The 14,490-nt window shown below is 37.1% G+C and overlaps 1 protein-coding gene across 2 annotated transcripts in view; it reads right to left on the bottom strand.

Moving 5' to 3' along the window:
- Positions 1-253: 253 nt before the first annotated feature.
- The window catches only part of LOC137272963 (putative methyltransferase NSUN7), a 34,347-nt gene continuing 20,110 nt past the window's right edge, over positions 254-14,490 (bottom strand). The window contains exons 5-11 of one of the 2 annotated variants that reach the window (XM_067805389.1): positions 12,166-12,376; positions 11,132-11,275; positions 10,611-10,712; positions 9,384-9,637; positions 7,707-7,996; positions 2,071-2,103; positions 254-377 (exon numbers count right to left, since the gene is read on the bottom strand). In XM_067805389.1, the coding sequence (XP_067661490.1) occupies positions 350-377; positions 2,071-2,103; positions 7,707-7,996; positions 9,384-9,637; positions 10,611-10,712; positions 11,132-11,275; positions 12,166-12,376 (1,062 nt within the window). In that variant the 3' untranslated portion in view covers positions 254-349. Of the gene's footprint in view, positions 378-2,070; positions 2,104-7,615; positions 7,997-9,383; positions 9,638-10,610; positions 10,713-11,131; positions 11,276-12,165; positions 12,377-14,490 lie in introns of those variants that run through there. The other variant, XM_067805388.1, reaches the window with a different exon arrangement.

Genomic DNA, 14,490 nt, shown 5'->3' with positions numbered 1-14,490 from the left:
TTAGTGATATACACCTTTCAACATTAACATAAATAACACCAATCTTTGTATAGTGAATTTTATTCACAGGTGTAATTGCGACTTTGAACACTGTTTATAAACATGAGCTATTAACATGAAAATGATGTGTGATTTCAACTCTGGAATCTCACCATTTCTTCTGTTACAAAGAAAGGTCTCGTCTCTAGGCATTAATGTGAAAGGACTTAAAAATAACTGAGAACAGCCGTCTAGTGTACAGTGATTGAGAAGTCTTATCCAGAGGTGAAATCTGAAACTCCTTTGTCTTCATTTCGTCAGGTTGTTTGGCAAGAATCAACATGTCGTCAGCCAGCACAAGGGAGGTAACTCATCTTCCAGTATGTGGTCCACCAGCACTGAGAGGAAAAGTTACTGATTACTTAGATCTCTTTTCAAGGTCAAAGTTTACTTGTTATTTCTACCATGTCGATTGTAAAAGTGTTTTGTCATGAGTCAATTATAAAGTTATCTTTATATTGTTTTATGAAGATGTATCATTTATGTATTGATGTGTATTGCTAACAGAAAATTTAAACTGAATGAGCACCCATTTGATTTCTTCAGTGTACCAGTATACAGTGACATGTCAAACCAGCATGCGTCATGTAGCATGGCATATTGGTGCACATTCATCTGAAATGTAATTCACATGCAGTCCATGTATTGTTTCAAATCGGTTCATAAGATGTTACATGTCATGTGCAGGTAATGTGATGTGTCATACCTATGCTGTTTCATACTTGTTCCAAGTCATACTTGTGCAAGTCATGTGACTTCATACTTGTGCAGGTCATATACATTGTACCCATGCATACCATCCCACATATGTAATGTGACAAACCTGAGCATATGACCTGATGTGACCTGATACCTGCCCATATATGTCATTAAATATCCCTTTGTGTCATATGAAGCGCCTTAGGTGTATAGAGTGTCATACCGTGCATATCGTGACTTGTCACACCTGTGCATATTACGTGAATCTTCATGCAAGAGCATATCATGTGACCTGTCACACCTCTGCATATGATATAACATGTCATACCTGTATGAGTCAGAAGCTCATTCTTCTGCAGCCCCTGTGTACCAACAGTGGACAGATGAGTTAGTCACAATAGACAACACACACCAGAGTTAGGATACACTGTGCTGCTCACTGCTTCTTGTCAAGTTATTTTCTCATCCACTTTTGAGTCATGTCAGCAAATATTTTACAATGCTTTAAGCAATCCTTCAACCACACCACCACAAGAGACTTCAGTTTCAGAATTATACCAGTTTAAACTAATTTAATTTGAACCAACTCTCTTAATTCATTTGGCCATTCTCCCGTTAGATACTAACGATGTGCGAAAGCTTCAAGCAAGCAGTTTCAAGCACCCACCTCTGAATTGTGCTAATCTAAGTTATTTCTTCATGATTTTAAATTTGGGATTGGCTAGATAGCTTTCCAAATATTAGGAAAACAAAGGCATGAACCAGCATGATTGTTCCATGTCATGAAGCAACATTCTGGCCATATGACAGTTCATAAATAATACTGTCTGGACCAGAAAATCCAGTGATCAGTTTTATGAGCAACACTCCAGTAAGTTGACACATCATCCACAAGTCAGTTTTGTGCCTCATCTAAGACTAAAACTATTCCTATGAAGAACAGACCTATATCCATGCCGGATGATTTCACAAAGTGACCCAGGGCTGTGGGGTAGTCTAGAGGTTAAAGTGTTTGGTCATCACACTGAAGACCAAGGTTCAATTCCCCACATGGGTACAATATGTGAAGCCTATATCTGGTGTCCCCCACCATTATATTGCTGGAATATTGCTAAAAAAGGGCATAAAATCGAACTCACTCACTTACAAAATGACCCATTATTTGGCTGGTTTTATAAAGTGGGAATAACCACTGAATTCATGCATTATAATAAACTGCAACACCAGTGTTGCAACCTGACACATTCAGCTTTTTCAGATATATCCGTGACTACCACACCACAAAAGTTAGTGTTGAACTCCAAACACAAACAATACCATAATGAACCTCACCTGGGTTTACTTCCTCCCTTTTCTGTCGCCTTTCTTTTAAGAGAAAAAAAAATAATTAAGATTAATAATAACATCTTTGTTAAACAAATATGTCAAACATAAATCCCTAACTTGGTACATCAATGGTTGGTAAAAGGTACACTGGGCGCTACTTTATATCTGATCTTCATTTGTCACATAGTTCAACAAGGTGTTTTTAACTGGTGTCAATCTGACTTTTCAAGGACCTTTGTCTCCCAAAGCAATGAAGCACCTCGTCCATGCAACAGGTCCATATTGGCTAGATTTAGTCATGCCTCTTCATTGAGCACATAACCAACGTCTCGACCAGTCTGTGACTAGTCATCATAAACATTCCCTACAAAGATTGAAACCTTACAGTCTGTATTTTCTTATGTATGAATACATTTAAAATAAATACATGACTTTTTGCAGAAAAATGCAATGTGGAAAGAGAATAGCAATTGGACCCAAGTTTGTTTATGACCACTAAAACTGTTGAAACTTCGTAACTCATTCTGTATGATTCAAATAAGCTCCTTCTCTGTTTTCTAAGCACCCTAGCGCTATTGATGTATGTGAGTTACATTAGCTGTAAAACCTATAAGGTGGCTTCACTATATCATGCATAATGCATTTAAAGTATTCAAGTCTGGTACACATGGTGTGTCCATTGTTATAGCGCTGATGTATGACACTCAACAGAAGCTAAAAAATTCCCTTTTTCGTCATACGTCGCAAAAGAAAATAAGGAACTCCCATATTTGCCCTGCGTCTATAGTTAAGCTGACATACCATCCCTTTTGAGTATACCACATCCCCTGAACCATCTTCACAAAGCAGTACTAACCCCCATTTACGCATGTAACTTATCTACGGAAGTGCGAGACACTTGTATTTGCCCATAGTTCCACAAAGCCACACTGGCAAGACTAAATCAAAATGAAAAAAACAGAAGACGGAATACATGTCATATTTCATATCAACAGGGCTCTGTTATTAGTGTAAATAGTAGAATATGTGCAAAAACAACAGTGCAAGGTGAAATTATTCATGTGTTTATTCAGTAATAAAATTAGTTCATTAAGTGCTCATGGTAATTCAAACAGACAACAACATATCCCAATATTATCACCTGAAATCATTTAAACAGAAAAAGAACAGTGTTGAAACAAAGATAATAACAGGAATATGCTGCACAGTTATTGACTTCAGGCACCAATCCAGCCCCTTTATAAACATTACCCTCTATTATTTATTACCAGCCTATAGTCATGCCTTGTTATTATCAACCAGCCACCCACCACCTGCAGTTCACTTGTCAAGTCAACACAGATAAGACAGCTGAAAATGTCCCAAAATATATAAAACACCCATTATTATGAAGCTCCTCATCGTAAACCCTCTCATCCTGCATCCTAGCTCAAATTCCAAACCCCACGCGTCCTTAACATGTTTTACATACTTTACATACTTTACAGTAAACAAACCATGAACCCCTACCCCCTCTTCAAGTCCCCTCCCTCTCATCCAGTCACCTGTTTCTAGCTCAATTCCCTTTTCCATACCCAACCCAAAACTCATTACAAGCTATCACAAGATTACAACTTATAATTAAGACTGATACAGAGGTTTGTAAGAGATTTTCCTCTTCACCTACATTATTGCCAGAGAGAGGTATTTTGGCAATCAATATGTATAAATACGAATGAAGCCACTGAGACACAATATAATATCTGAGACTGAAAAGTAATCATGAATCATCATGGCAGGATTAAAGTATCAACTCCTGATTTAGGTCCTACTCAATCACATTAAAGAAATCAACATCAATTAATCATACTACATTATAAAAGATAAGAACCACCATACTATTACGACAGATTAACTTTAGTGACACGAAGAATAGTCCTTATCTTCTGAGTAGCATATTTTCACTTTCCAGATCAGTCCACATACACAGAGTGATGTTAGTGCAATAATAATACTAATAATAACTATACAGTGCTATGAAAATCATTACTTTTTATTGCCCTAAAATCATTTTGTGCAAAAAGGACCTGATTAAAACAATTTAACAAATTTACATATTAAATCAATATACTAGCCATCATGATAAGTTGAAATAGACAAGACACTTTTAGATATCAGCCTATCACAGGTTCTGCCAATTACCAAACATCTTTCCACCAACCACCAACATGAAGCATGTGTGATATAACCCGTATACATCACTGACTGTCATTCAATGACAGGCAATAACAATATATATGGCACTTTTGTACAGCAATAGTTGGTGACATCACAGACAGATCATATATTTAGGTCATTTACAATTCTGCTATTTCTCTTTCTTAAATATTCATAAAAAGACTTGTAGCCTGCTATTCAATCTACCATATTTTTACAAAGTGAAATATCAATTTGACATTCTCACAAAACTTTCATTCATTTATTTACCCAATTTCAAGTTGAATTTCAAAACCAATTTTCAACAAAAACTAAATTATATTTTAAATATTTGAAAAACCATGTAAAACTAAAGTCCCTTTTTTCTAAATGAAGAAACTGTATAATTTATTACTGAGTGAAATGATATAGTGCCTCGACAGATTTAAACATATGATGATAATCTTTATTGGCAAATTTGGGGTTGTGCATGCTTCATAAACTTGATAAAGCACTTTACCAAGTTTTATTCGCAGAAAGCTGACAGCATAAGATGGCTGGTGAACGTACATTGCGCAATACACCGTTGACAACTATATTACAGTGCACACTTACGATGGAATATCTCTACTGAACTCATAAGGTCAAAAACTATCCTTGGTGAGTAAATTTCTGAAACATTTTTGATTCATGTAGTTTTGGGAGAATGAAGATAAACCTTTCCTCCCTGCATCTACAATACATAGAAATAAAGAGTTTATATATACTTTCCCATGAAAACCCTGGGCATGCAAGTATTGCAATAAAAGATGGTCTCTTTATCAAAAGAGAATTTTGTGGACTAAATTTTGACATAGGCTGGGATTTTCACTTCCTTTTTCTTTCAATATGAACTTTTGATACAGGTGCTTGTACACTTTTTGGATCTAGTCTCAGCACCACATTCAGTGATCATTGAAGTTAGAACCCACAAGTCTACATATACTACTGCTGAAATATTACTTTTAATCACTTGATATCAAAAATACTTTATATTTCTTTTTTTCAAAGTTTGTGCATGAATGTAGGGTTGAGTATAGTTTGAAGCAAACATGCAGAGCGCTGTTGTCTGAGAAGACACTTGGCGTGTCTTCATGTTGGCAGTGCAGGATTCTCACTCAGACAGGCGAGTAAACACTAATAAATCTGGGTGAAAATAACACAGATTTGGTCACTCAGTGTGATAAAACTGTATAAATGTCACTCTGTGATATATAACTTTTGTCACTGCTTACAAATAACACCATCTTCTATATCTCTGTATCTACACAAACCCCAGATTCACTCCCAGGGTTGCCATTCTCCATTCCATTCATTTCCATTGAAGGAAAATTCCTAAAACCTCTTTCTGAAGAAAAAGACTTCAACATGCCAACCAAAAGTGGCTCAACATGTGATTGGTCCTGGAAATCAGGAAATCATGATAACCATGGGAATGAATCCTGGCATTTCCTAGTCACAGAACAGTTGTACAGCCCAACAATAATCTGGTACTGTTGTGATACTGAACAATTTTGAGATTTTGAACAATTTCAGTTGCATATGACCAACATCTGAAGAAAACTTCCAGAAACAGATCCCGTAGAGATGTAGGATAAAAATAGATTTCAAACACATGGAGTTGTGGAAAGAGTCCCACATGAAGCAAACAGCCTTACAGGGAAACAGATGGCGTTACAGACAGAGCCACATGTAAGGTAAACATATGTAAAGTGATAAGGGGCTTATTCCACAAACATCTTAGCACTACGATCATCGTAACTCCCATGCTTTATCATAAATGTATGATCATCGTAGTGCCTACATAGTCTCGAGGAAGAGCAATAGATGAAGAAGAGGAAGAAGTCACCACATGCATATACTGAAGAAAGAAAATCTGTTATTGGAGATTTGAATTAAAAATAGAAGTTTTTGTGCAGAATGAAAAATGAACTGTGAAAGAAATGACAAATTCATCGTTTCAGGATGACCAATATTTGGAATTGTTCCTCGTCAGGGCCAAGATGATTTCATATTGGGCCCTGAGTACGGATAATTATCAGATACTGGTTTCACTGTATTAAACCATAGATTTAAACAAGGATAACATGATGCATATTACAAGAAAATGATGACAAACTGCAAGTCCATCACCTTATCATAGTCACTTTGCCTGAAAAATTGAGATATCCACTTAATTTCAGTAATAATTCCGAATAAGCATGTGTATTAGGTGATGAGAATGAGTTGAATTCAAACATCTTGTAACAAAGGGATTCTGTCAGATTTTCTCTGCTGGCTCAAATGGCACTCCTAGAGAAAATTTCTTAATTTCTGCTTCATAAAATGTTACATTTTGAAATTCCCATATACCCTTTAAAAAATAAAAATATGCAGTTTAAAACTCCTATCCTGACCTGGTACAAGAGTGTTGAATGATGTACATATTCCATCAAAATTTAATAGCCTATCATCGAATACACTGAATAAATAACACTTCGTTCAATTATTTTATTTTCTAAAATTATTGAGTAAACATGATCTTCCCTGACAAATGATTTGAGGAGATAGGGAGCTTTAAATTACAGAACTATGACCAAAACCCAGATCTACGAGCAAATCTTGACAGAAGCCTTTGTGATAGTCAAATATACAACACACAAACACATGACAACATCAACGTCTTGCGCAGGAGGAAAGTCAAGAAATGCGTGGCCTTGTTGAATATTGCGTTACGTTACACATACATAGCACTTACTGTAGGGTAAGGTAGACTGTCCTAGCAAACAACACATATATACATAGTTGTATTTATCAATACACATGTTAACTGTTAACTGTTACATTTTTCACACAATCTGAAAATATTGTAAAGATGTAGTTAAGTTTCCATGCACAGTTCGCAAGTGGTGATAGCATGCAAGCAAGATTTACTGAAACCACAAGTTCGAATCTAATGTGGAGTTTTGGTTAGATAAACATTTTACTGTTATCACAAATATTGCTTAAACATGCATTTGGCATGAACTGTTTCAAAAAGAATACAATTTCTTGAAAAAATGTCTTTGAGGTAAACATAAATTGTATAAAATTTCAGCAATAATCTTGCTTTGTGATCTATCTAACTGTACAAAAATACATATTGCATTTCTTGGCAAAGAGACACATGACTTGTTGGTTGTTATGTGAATGTACAGAATATAAAAGTATACCCAAAACAACAGTACACAAACAATGATTTAAATAGACTTCAATAATTTTACTGTAAAAACAGAATAAAAAGGATAATCACATGACCTCCAACAAGCATGTGACCCTTACCTTAAAGGCTATGACCTTCACCTCAACCAAATGACCTTCACCTAAAAGGTGCAGGATGTTTCACCACACGTGCATATTCAGGAACAAGTGATTTGAGTGGCTTCTGAGGTGATGTTGGTGACACTAACCGTGGCTGACTGGCATGCAACCTTTCTCCGATCAACATTTTCTTGGTGCGTGTAGGTGAACGTGATGCAGAATTGATATATTTTGACACAGGACTGCTGACAGAAATATTGTGCTTTGGATATGCTGGGACACTATTGGGTGCTGAAGTTGTGCCCCGAATTCTCTTTGGTGATTTTCGCCGTCTTCGGCCATTTTCTGCCCCTTCCCCTTTAAGGGCAGGTTTACCCATAAGTCCTTTCGCCGCAGCACGTGCAATTATATCCCTTGCAGTTTCTTTAACTTCTTCCGGCTAGTGACATAGAAAACATTGTCAGTAGTGATAGTCTTTCAAGAAATAATTCACTTCACTTGGATAAATTTAAAATATTTTGTTTACAGCTTGAACAGTTAGCAATATTCCAGCTACGTAATGACTACCAATAGCGTCATGTCTGGAGGAGAAAAACTGACTGATATAATGAACAATGTGACATGTCATACATAATCGAATAGGTCACCAAACCTGACCATCCAATCAGTCACACCTACCCTTAGTACCAGTTACATGCTTATACTGAATCCCTGTGAGAATGTCTTTAAATTTCCAGGAATGATCAAATCTGTAAATTAGAATTCTTCAGAACATGTCACAACATAATCGCCTGACGAATCGTAATTGCTATCATAACCCATATGTGACACTTAAACAACCTAAAGCACCTGTTTGAATTACCATTCGGTTTTCTCTAAACATCCGCCTTTGGTCATTTAATATTTTCAGGACAGAACCATAATGTAAGATTTCCCCAAGTGAAAAACAAAAGAAACTTCTTTTAAAAACAATAAAAATAATGTAACCATAGTAACATGCATGAGTGCTTAATGAAACATGCTACATTCATGAAGAGTGATGTAAACATACAGTGATTCTACATGGTAAAACCTAACTGACTCAGATACTGCATGTCATTTCTATTGATCATCCATCTACCCTTCAATCAACTATCTAACTACAGTAGTTCACTTCTAGGCATACAGTACTTACCAAATACTTAAGAATAAACGTTAAATCAATTATGGTAATATTAATCAACTCAATACAATATGTATTTTACACTTTCTCATCTTTAGAAAGTGGTCAAATGTAACCTTGTATTTGAGATTACACTTTCTTGGTAAATGGCATTTCTTTTTATTGGCATTGTGTATTCGCAGCTGTCAACTGTGGGAGTCATCCTAACTTACACTTGTCAGAGGGGTAAACAAAGTCTGTGATTTTGACCAACAGTTGTCCAACTTGCACCTTTCTTTAAGCTATGGTGGCTGAGTGGGTTAGATCTCTGACTTTGTGTGCTGGTGACTAGGAGCCTGACTCTGAGAGTGCATGTTCAAATCCTGGACAGGACTCAACCCATCAAAAGGACTGCGAAAGTTACATTTGACCATTTCTAAATGACACTCTGTATTCAGAACTCAATACAGCTTTTTTTAGGTGCAACCAAAACGTCATATCAAGGTATATTTCTACAAAATCATCTGTTTAACCATAGAAATGTTACCACTATTAACAAGTATATTTGTTGATTTTATTCATTTTATATATTTAACTAGTAAGCAGATTCACTTAGTAAACTACGACCAAATCTTTGTATTATTGTGGGTATTACTTTATGAAAAATATAGAGAATATTTCTTACCTCTCTTGTAATGACTGCAACAAAACAGCCATTCATTTTGGCAGACGGTTTGAATTTCATGAATTTCCCCACAATTCCCTCATTGTTTTCAATCTCCTCCCCATTAAATGGTAAGACAGGTGGTACAAGGCGGAATGGTACAGCCTTCTTGTTCTGTACCATATTCATGTACTCCACGGCTTTCAGTACCACATTATCATTCTCCGCCTCAAACACAGACCGGGTTACGTACACAACAGCTTGCACTTTCGGCACTGGAACAAATTAAATGAATGAGCATGTGAATATGTGAGGCTTCTTCAGGCACCATACAATAAACATTCTCAGAATAAAAAGTCATATAAGTGAAATTGTATTTTTCTAGGTGAATGAGAATGCTTTTATACCACTTTTAGCAATATTCCAGCAACATCACGAACACCAGAAATGGGTGGCACATGATGTGCCCACATGGGAAAGGAATCTTTCGCCTCAAGACCCTGGTCATCACCATCACCAGCTTTACCAGAATGCATAGATCCCTATCAAAAGTTGAGCAGTATAGTCTTTGCGTGTCATTGATGCTCACATACCTTACCAGTCAGTAAGCCACTGTGTGATCAATCTGAAACCTTCATCACATGTATTTCAAAATGCCGACAGACAGGCACGTTTTGAAAAGAAGTTTTCTTCTATCAAAATACAGCTGTACAATCAGCTGAATACATTCAAGTCTTGTTAATCCAACATCGCCTTTTGCACAGCAAATTGTTGGATTAACGAGAATGTTGGACTTACATTTATTCAATTTGTTACCCCAAAAAGCTTTGGATAAAGCTTATTGTTGGATAAACAGAGGTTGGATTATCGAGACATGACTGTATTAGTTTTGGAGCCTCCATCTGACAGACCAGTCAAAATCAAGGGTCTTTAAAGGGGATAGTTGAATATCAGTTTGAGGAGTATTTAATTATTATCAAGGTGCATGAGTGTCATCCTAAAGAACCAGCCCCACACTCAAGCAGGTCTCCTCTCTTTACGGATGTGACACTGAATTGTCTTGCACAGAGCAACTGAAGCTTGTTTGTTGCTTAATGCACTGTACAGACTAGTCTGGACTCCACAAACCAGTGATTGATATCATGAACAGTGGCACATGCTACAAAGACACCATCAACCATGTCGCTGTACTTGGACACATAAAACACAATCAAGAAAATATCATTCTTATCAATGCTGTATTATTACTTTTCATGGCTTGCCGGAGCCACAAGTTGTGACGTGATGTGAACTCCCCAAGTCGGGATGAATTAGACTCCCCTAGTGACAGGTCTCGCAGTATCTTCATATCTGAAACAAGGGAGACAAGCCAGTGTAGACATCGTGACTGAAATGCATATTGACTAAAGACTAAGTGATATTTTTTAGTTACTTTATTATTTCAACATTTCAGAACTGGAGTTTGTATATCCTTCATCACGTCATTACCAAATAATGAACTTGCGGATAAGTCTATTTCCAACAGTTTCCCCAGGAATGTAGAATAACTTCAGCAATCAGCTGGTGAATCAAGATGGCTATTTTGAAAGAGCAAGGTCTTTTCACTTATGGGGTAAACAGGGCAACTTCTTTATTGCTTTTGCTCTAAATTCTGATATGCACAGACATAAGTCTCTTATGGGAGCTTCTACACCACATAAAAGTCAATCAATGGCTGCAGGATGGGATGTCTGCCATCGTGGTAGTGGGGGTATGTAGTATAAACCTACCTTCTCCCTCGCTGATGACAAATTCAACAGGATTGGTGATGCCGGATTTGCTGCATTCCGCTGTTACCAGGACAACACGCACATTCTTGAAGCGGCTGTCATCTGTGTCCACATCCATGAAGGAATCCGCCATCATGCGAATATCTGATTCTTGGTCAAGGAAATAGGCCAATGCTATGGGATTTGATACTTTGAAAAACCCACATGGCAAGCATAGGTCAAAATTCATAACCATCAAGAATCTAAGATTCCAGCAAACGATCTGCAGATCCACACCATCGTAAGGAATTCATAGAGGCTATGGTAGTCTGTCATATAGACCAAGAAACAAATACACCTACTGCAGCCCAAGCAAGTCTAGAATGTGTGGCAAGTCTAGAGTTTCTGAAAATGAAGAAAGTCTCTTGACACCTTTTTATTTTACTTGATTTTCATTTTAAACCTTTCATTTCATTTCAGAGACTATCAATCTAGGTCAAAGGAATCTGAATCAAGTAAATGTTACTCGTGTGTACATTGATCGACGCATGAACTAGCATCATGTCCTCATCATTATTGTTTGGTTGATGCCAATTCAGCGCAATTCCAGCTATATTACAGCCTTGTCCGACCTGTGATTGATGTCATGAGCATTTATCTACATAACAGGGACAAAATGACATACATTATGCAAGTTAGTGCATCCAACCAACCAATCCTTTCTCATCATTATGACCCCTAAAGTTCACGGGGTAGAACAGACATTCAGCAATCCATGCTTGCCATAAACAGCGACTATGCTTGTCATAAGAGGTGACTAACAGGATCCGGTGGTCAGGTTCGCTGACTTGGTTGACACGTCATTGGTTCCCGATTGTGTAGATTGATGCTCATGCTGTTGATCACTGCGTTGTCTGTTCGACAATTGATTATTTACATTCCACCATATGGCTGGAATATTTCAGAGTGTGGCGTAAAACCAAACTCACTCTAGTTCCTAGAAAAATATTTAAAGATTGCCAATAACACCATACGCAATCAAGAGACAAGGATACTCCTTACTCCAAGATGGTCAAAGTTGTGATGCACTCTGTATGAGTCGGCATCGCTGGTGGCACCAAAAGCATAGATGTGGGACCCTGACCCCTTCAGGAGACTGGACAAATGGGCAGTGGTCAGACCAGACCCGATGTTGACATGGATGACATCGTCCTCCTCATTCAGCAGGTGCTTGACCGAGTGGGGTGCCAAGCAGCTGGACTTGTCCTGAACATACAACATACAGTCTATAAACATCGGGGTGTCAGGAACTAAGGCGGCTGTGATATTCAACATCTTTAACCAGGAACAAAGAAGATTTTAGTCAGCAGTGGGGTTTAGGGTAAGTTAGTGAATTGGCAGAGCAATGGAAGGTCTCTATCAGGAGCTGAGATACAGGACACAACAAGTGAGATTTAAGTATGAGGTAACATAATACAGGCAGACAATGAAATTTAGGGCATGCAGCCAGCAAGACTAAAGCCACTGTGACAGACGCCAATAGTTTCTCTTACAAGAACTTCACATCAGTAAAAGTTGCCATTGTTCTTTTTCCAAAATAACATCAATGTAACAAGTATGATCACAGTAAGTAAATGGTAACAGATGAAAATCTACTTACACTTTTTAATGATTACATATCATTCGTTTGTTGCCATTTGTTCAGGAAAAACATGACAGACAGACAGACATTTACAAACACTGATACTTACAAAAATTATTAGCATAGGCAGCTTAAATGCTGACAGCAAGGACAAAAACTATGACTTGTTCAGAATAATCTCTCAAAATCATAACAATGATATCCCTGATGTTTTATATTTTTCAGGCTATCTACAGTCATAACTGCATAATGACATTATGCTGTCTGTATTTAAAATTCTACACAATTTCAGCTTGTGGTGTGACAGACCCTAACATTTTTTTTTGCTTAATCAGTGTAAATTGTCAAAAATTACTGCTAAAAGAACCTCCTTGTGCATATAAACTTTGTAATCCTAGAATTATGTCATTGCAAAAATATTTCTGCGTCTGCATTTTTGTTCATTATTAAAATGCAATTCTTTTCCTCACCAATACAAGTAGAAAGGCCTGGAAACCGAATGCTTGACATGATTTCATCAAGACATAAAAACAAATAAAACCCATGATGGCACAAGACCAATCCTTCAGAATACTCTGCCAGTGAACTGAATTGTTCACAATGTTTAACATGTTGTGTAAAGAGGAAATATGTGGATGCCCAACACAATTTGATCTTTTGATCATCAATCGCTATTGTGTTAAACAGCTAGGACAAAGCTCTGACAGGTCTTGCATTTCATGTGACAACACCCTTCAGATATTGACAAGACAGAATCAAAATTGACATCACCAATCTATTAACACATAAACAAATCAGGTTCTGATTTGTCATCCTGTCCCCTGAACACCAATGCCGCCAGATCACTGTCTGCCACGACCACCATTTTCTTTACATGCTGGCAAACAATGGTGACAGAGGATGAGTATCAACGTATGCAATACCGTACATGGCACTGTTGGTAGAATGTCTATAACACTCATCAATCACATGCCAGATCTTTCCTGTGGTGCTGTGTTTGTGAAATTGATAAGCAAATATTGATTGATTGATCTAATAGAGGGATACCGAGTGGCAATGAAGCATTACCTACAACATGGAAAGGTAATTTGCTATTAATCAACCAATGCAGTAAGATTCGAATATGAGAACGTCATCAAGATCAAGACTCATGCAGTACGATATTTTTCAACCTCTTTATGTTTCATGACATAGAATATGCTCACTGAAGGTCCATGGCTCTCAGATTTGCAGTATATTTCCTATCTAAGGCAAATGTTATTACGATCTGCACACAATAATAAAAATAATGAAGAAGTGACGTGACACAAAGTTTAACCTCACATTAAAAAATATTTCACTCATATTCTGATAATATACTTTCAGCATTCATACTTTTCATGAAATCGAACATCAGCTCATCAATACAAGATTTGTGACAAGCCCCTATCTGAGGCAGGTCTAACTGAGACATTTTCACAATAATACATAATACTGAAGAGGTGAGGTGACTGACAGTTTTACATCACATTCAAAGTGATTTCATTTATATTGTAATGACATGCATGTGTGTGTGATTACTTGATGCCGAGTGCCACAAATGATAACAGGAAGTACCATCTTTTAATATCTGATAAACAACCAGCCCCAAAGTCTGCGGAGGTGCTCCAGACAATGAAGATCAAATCCTGTTAAAACTGACTGACAGCGAAAGGAACACTTGGGCAGTAAATGGTGAAACCAGTCATAACCCCAGACA

This window comes from Haliotis asinina, chromosome 2, assembly GCF_037392515.1.
Source record: "Haliotis asinina isolate JCU_RB_2024 chromosome 2, JCU_Hal_asi_v2, whole genome shotgun sequence".
NCBI lineage: Eukaryota > Metazoa > Mollusca > Gastropoda > Lepetellida > Haliotidae > Haliotis > Haliotis asinina.
The sequence above is the reverse complement of the archived record's forward strand: the minus strand, read 5'-3'. Positions and strand labels throughout refer to the sequence as shown.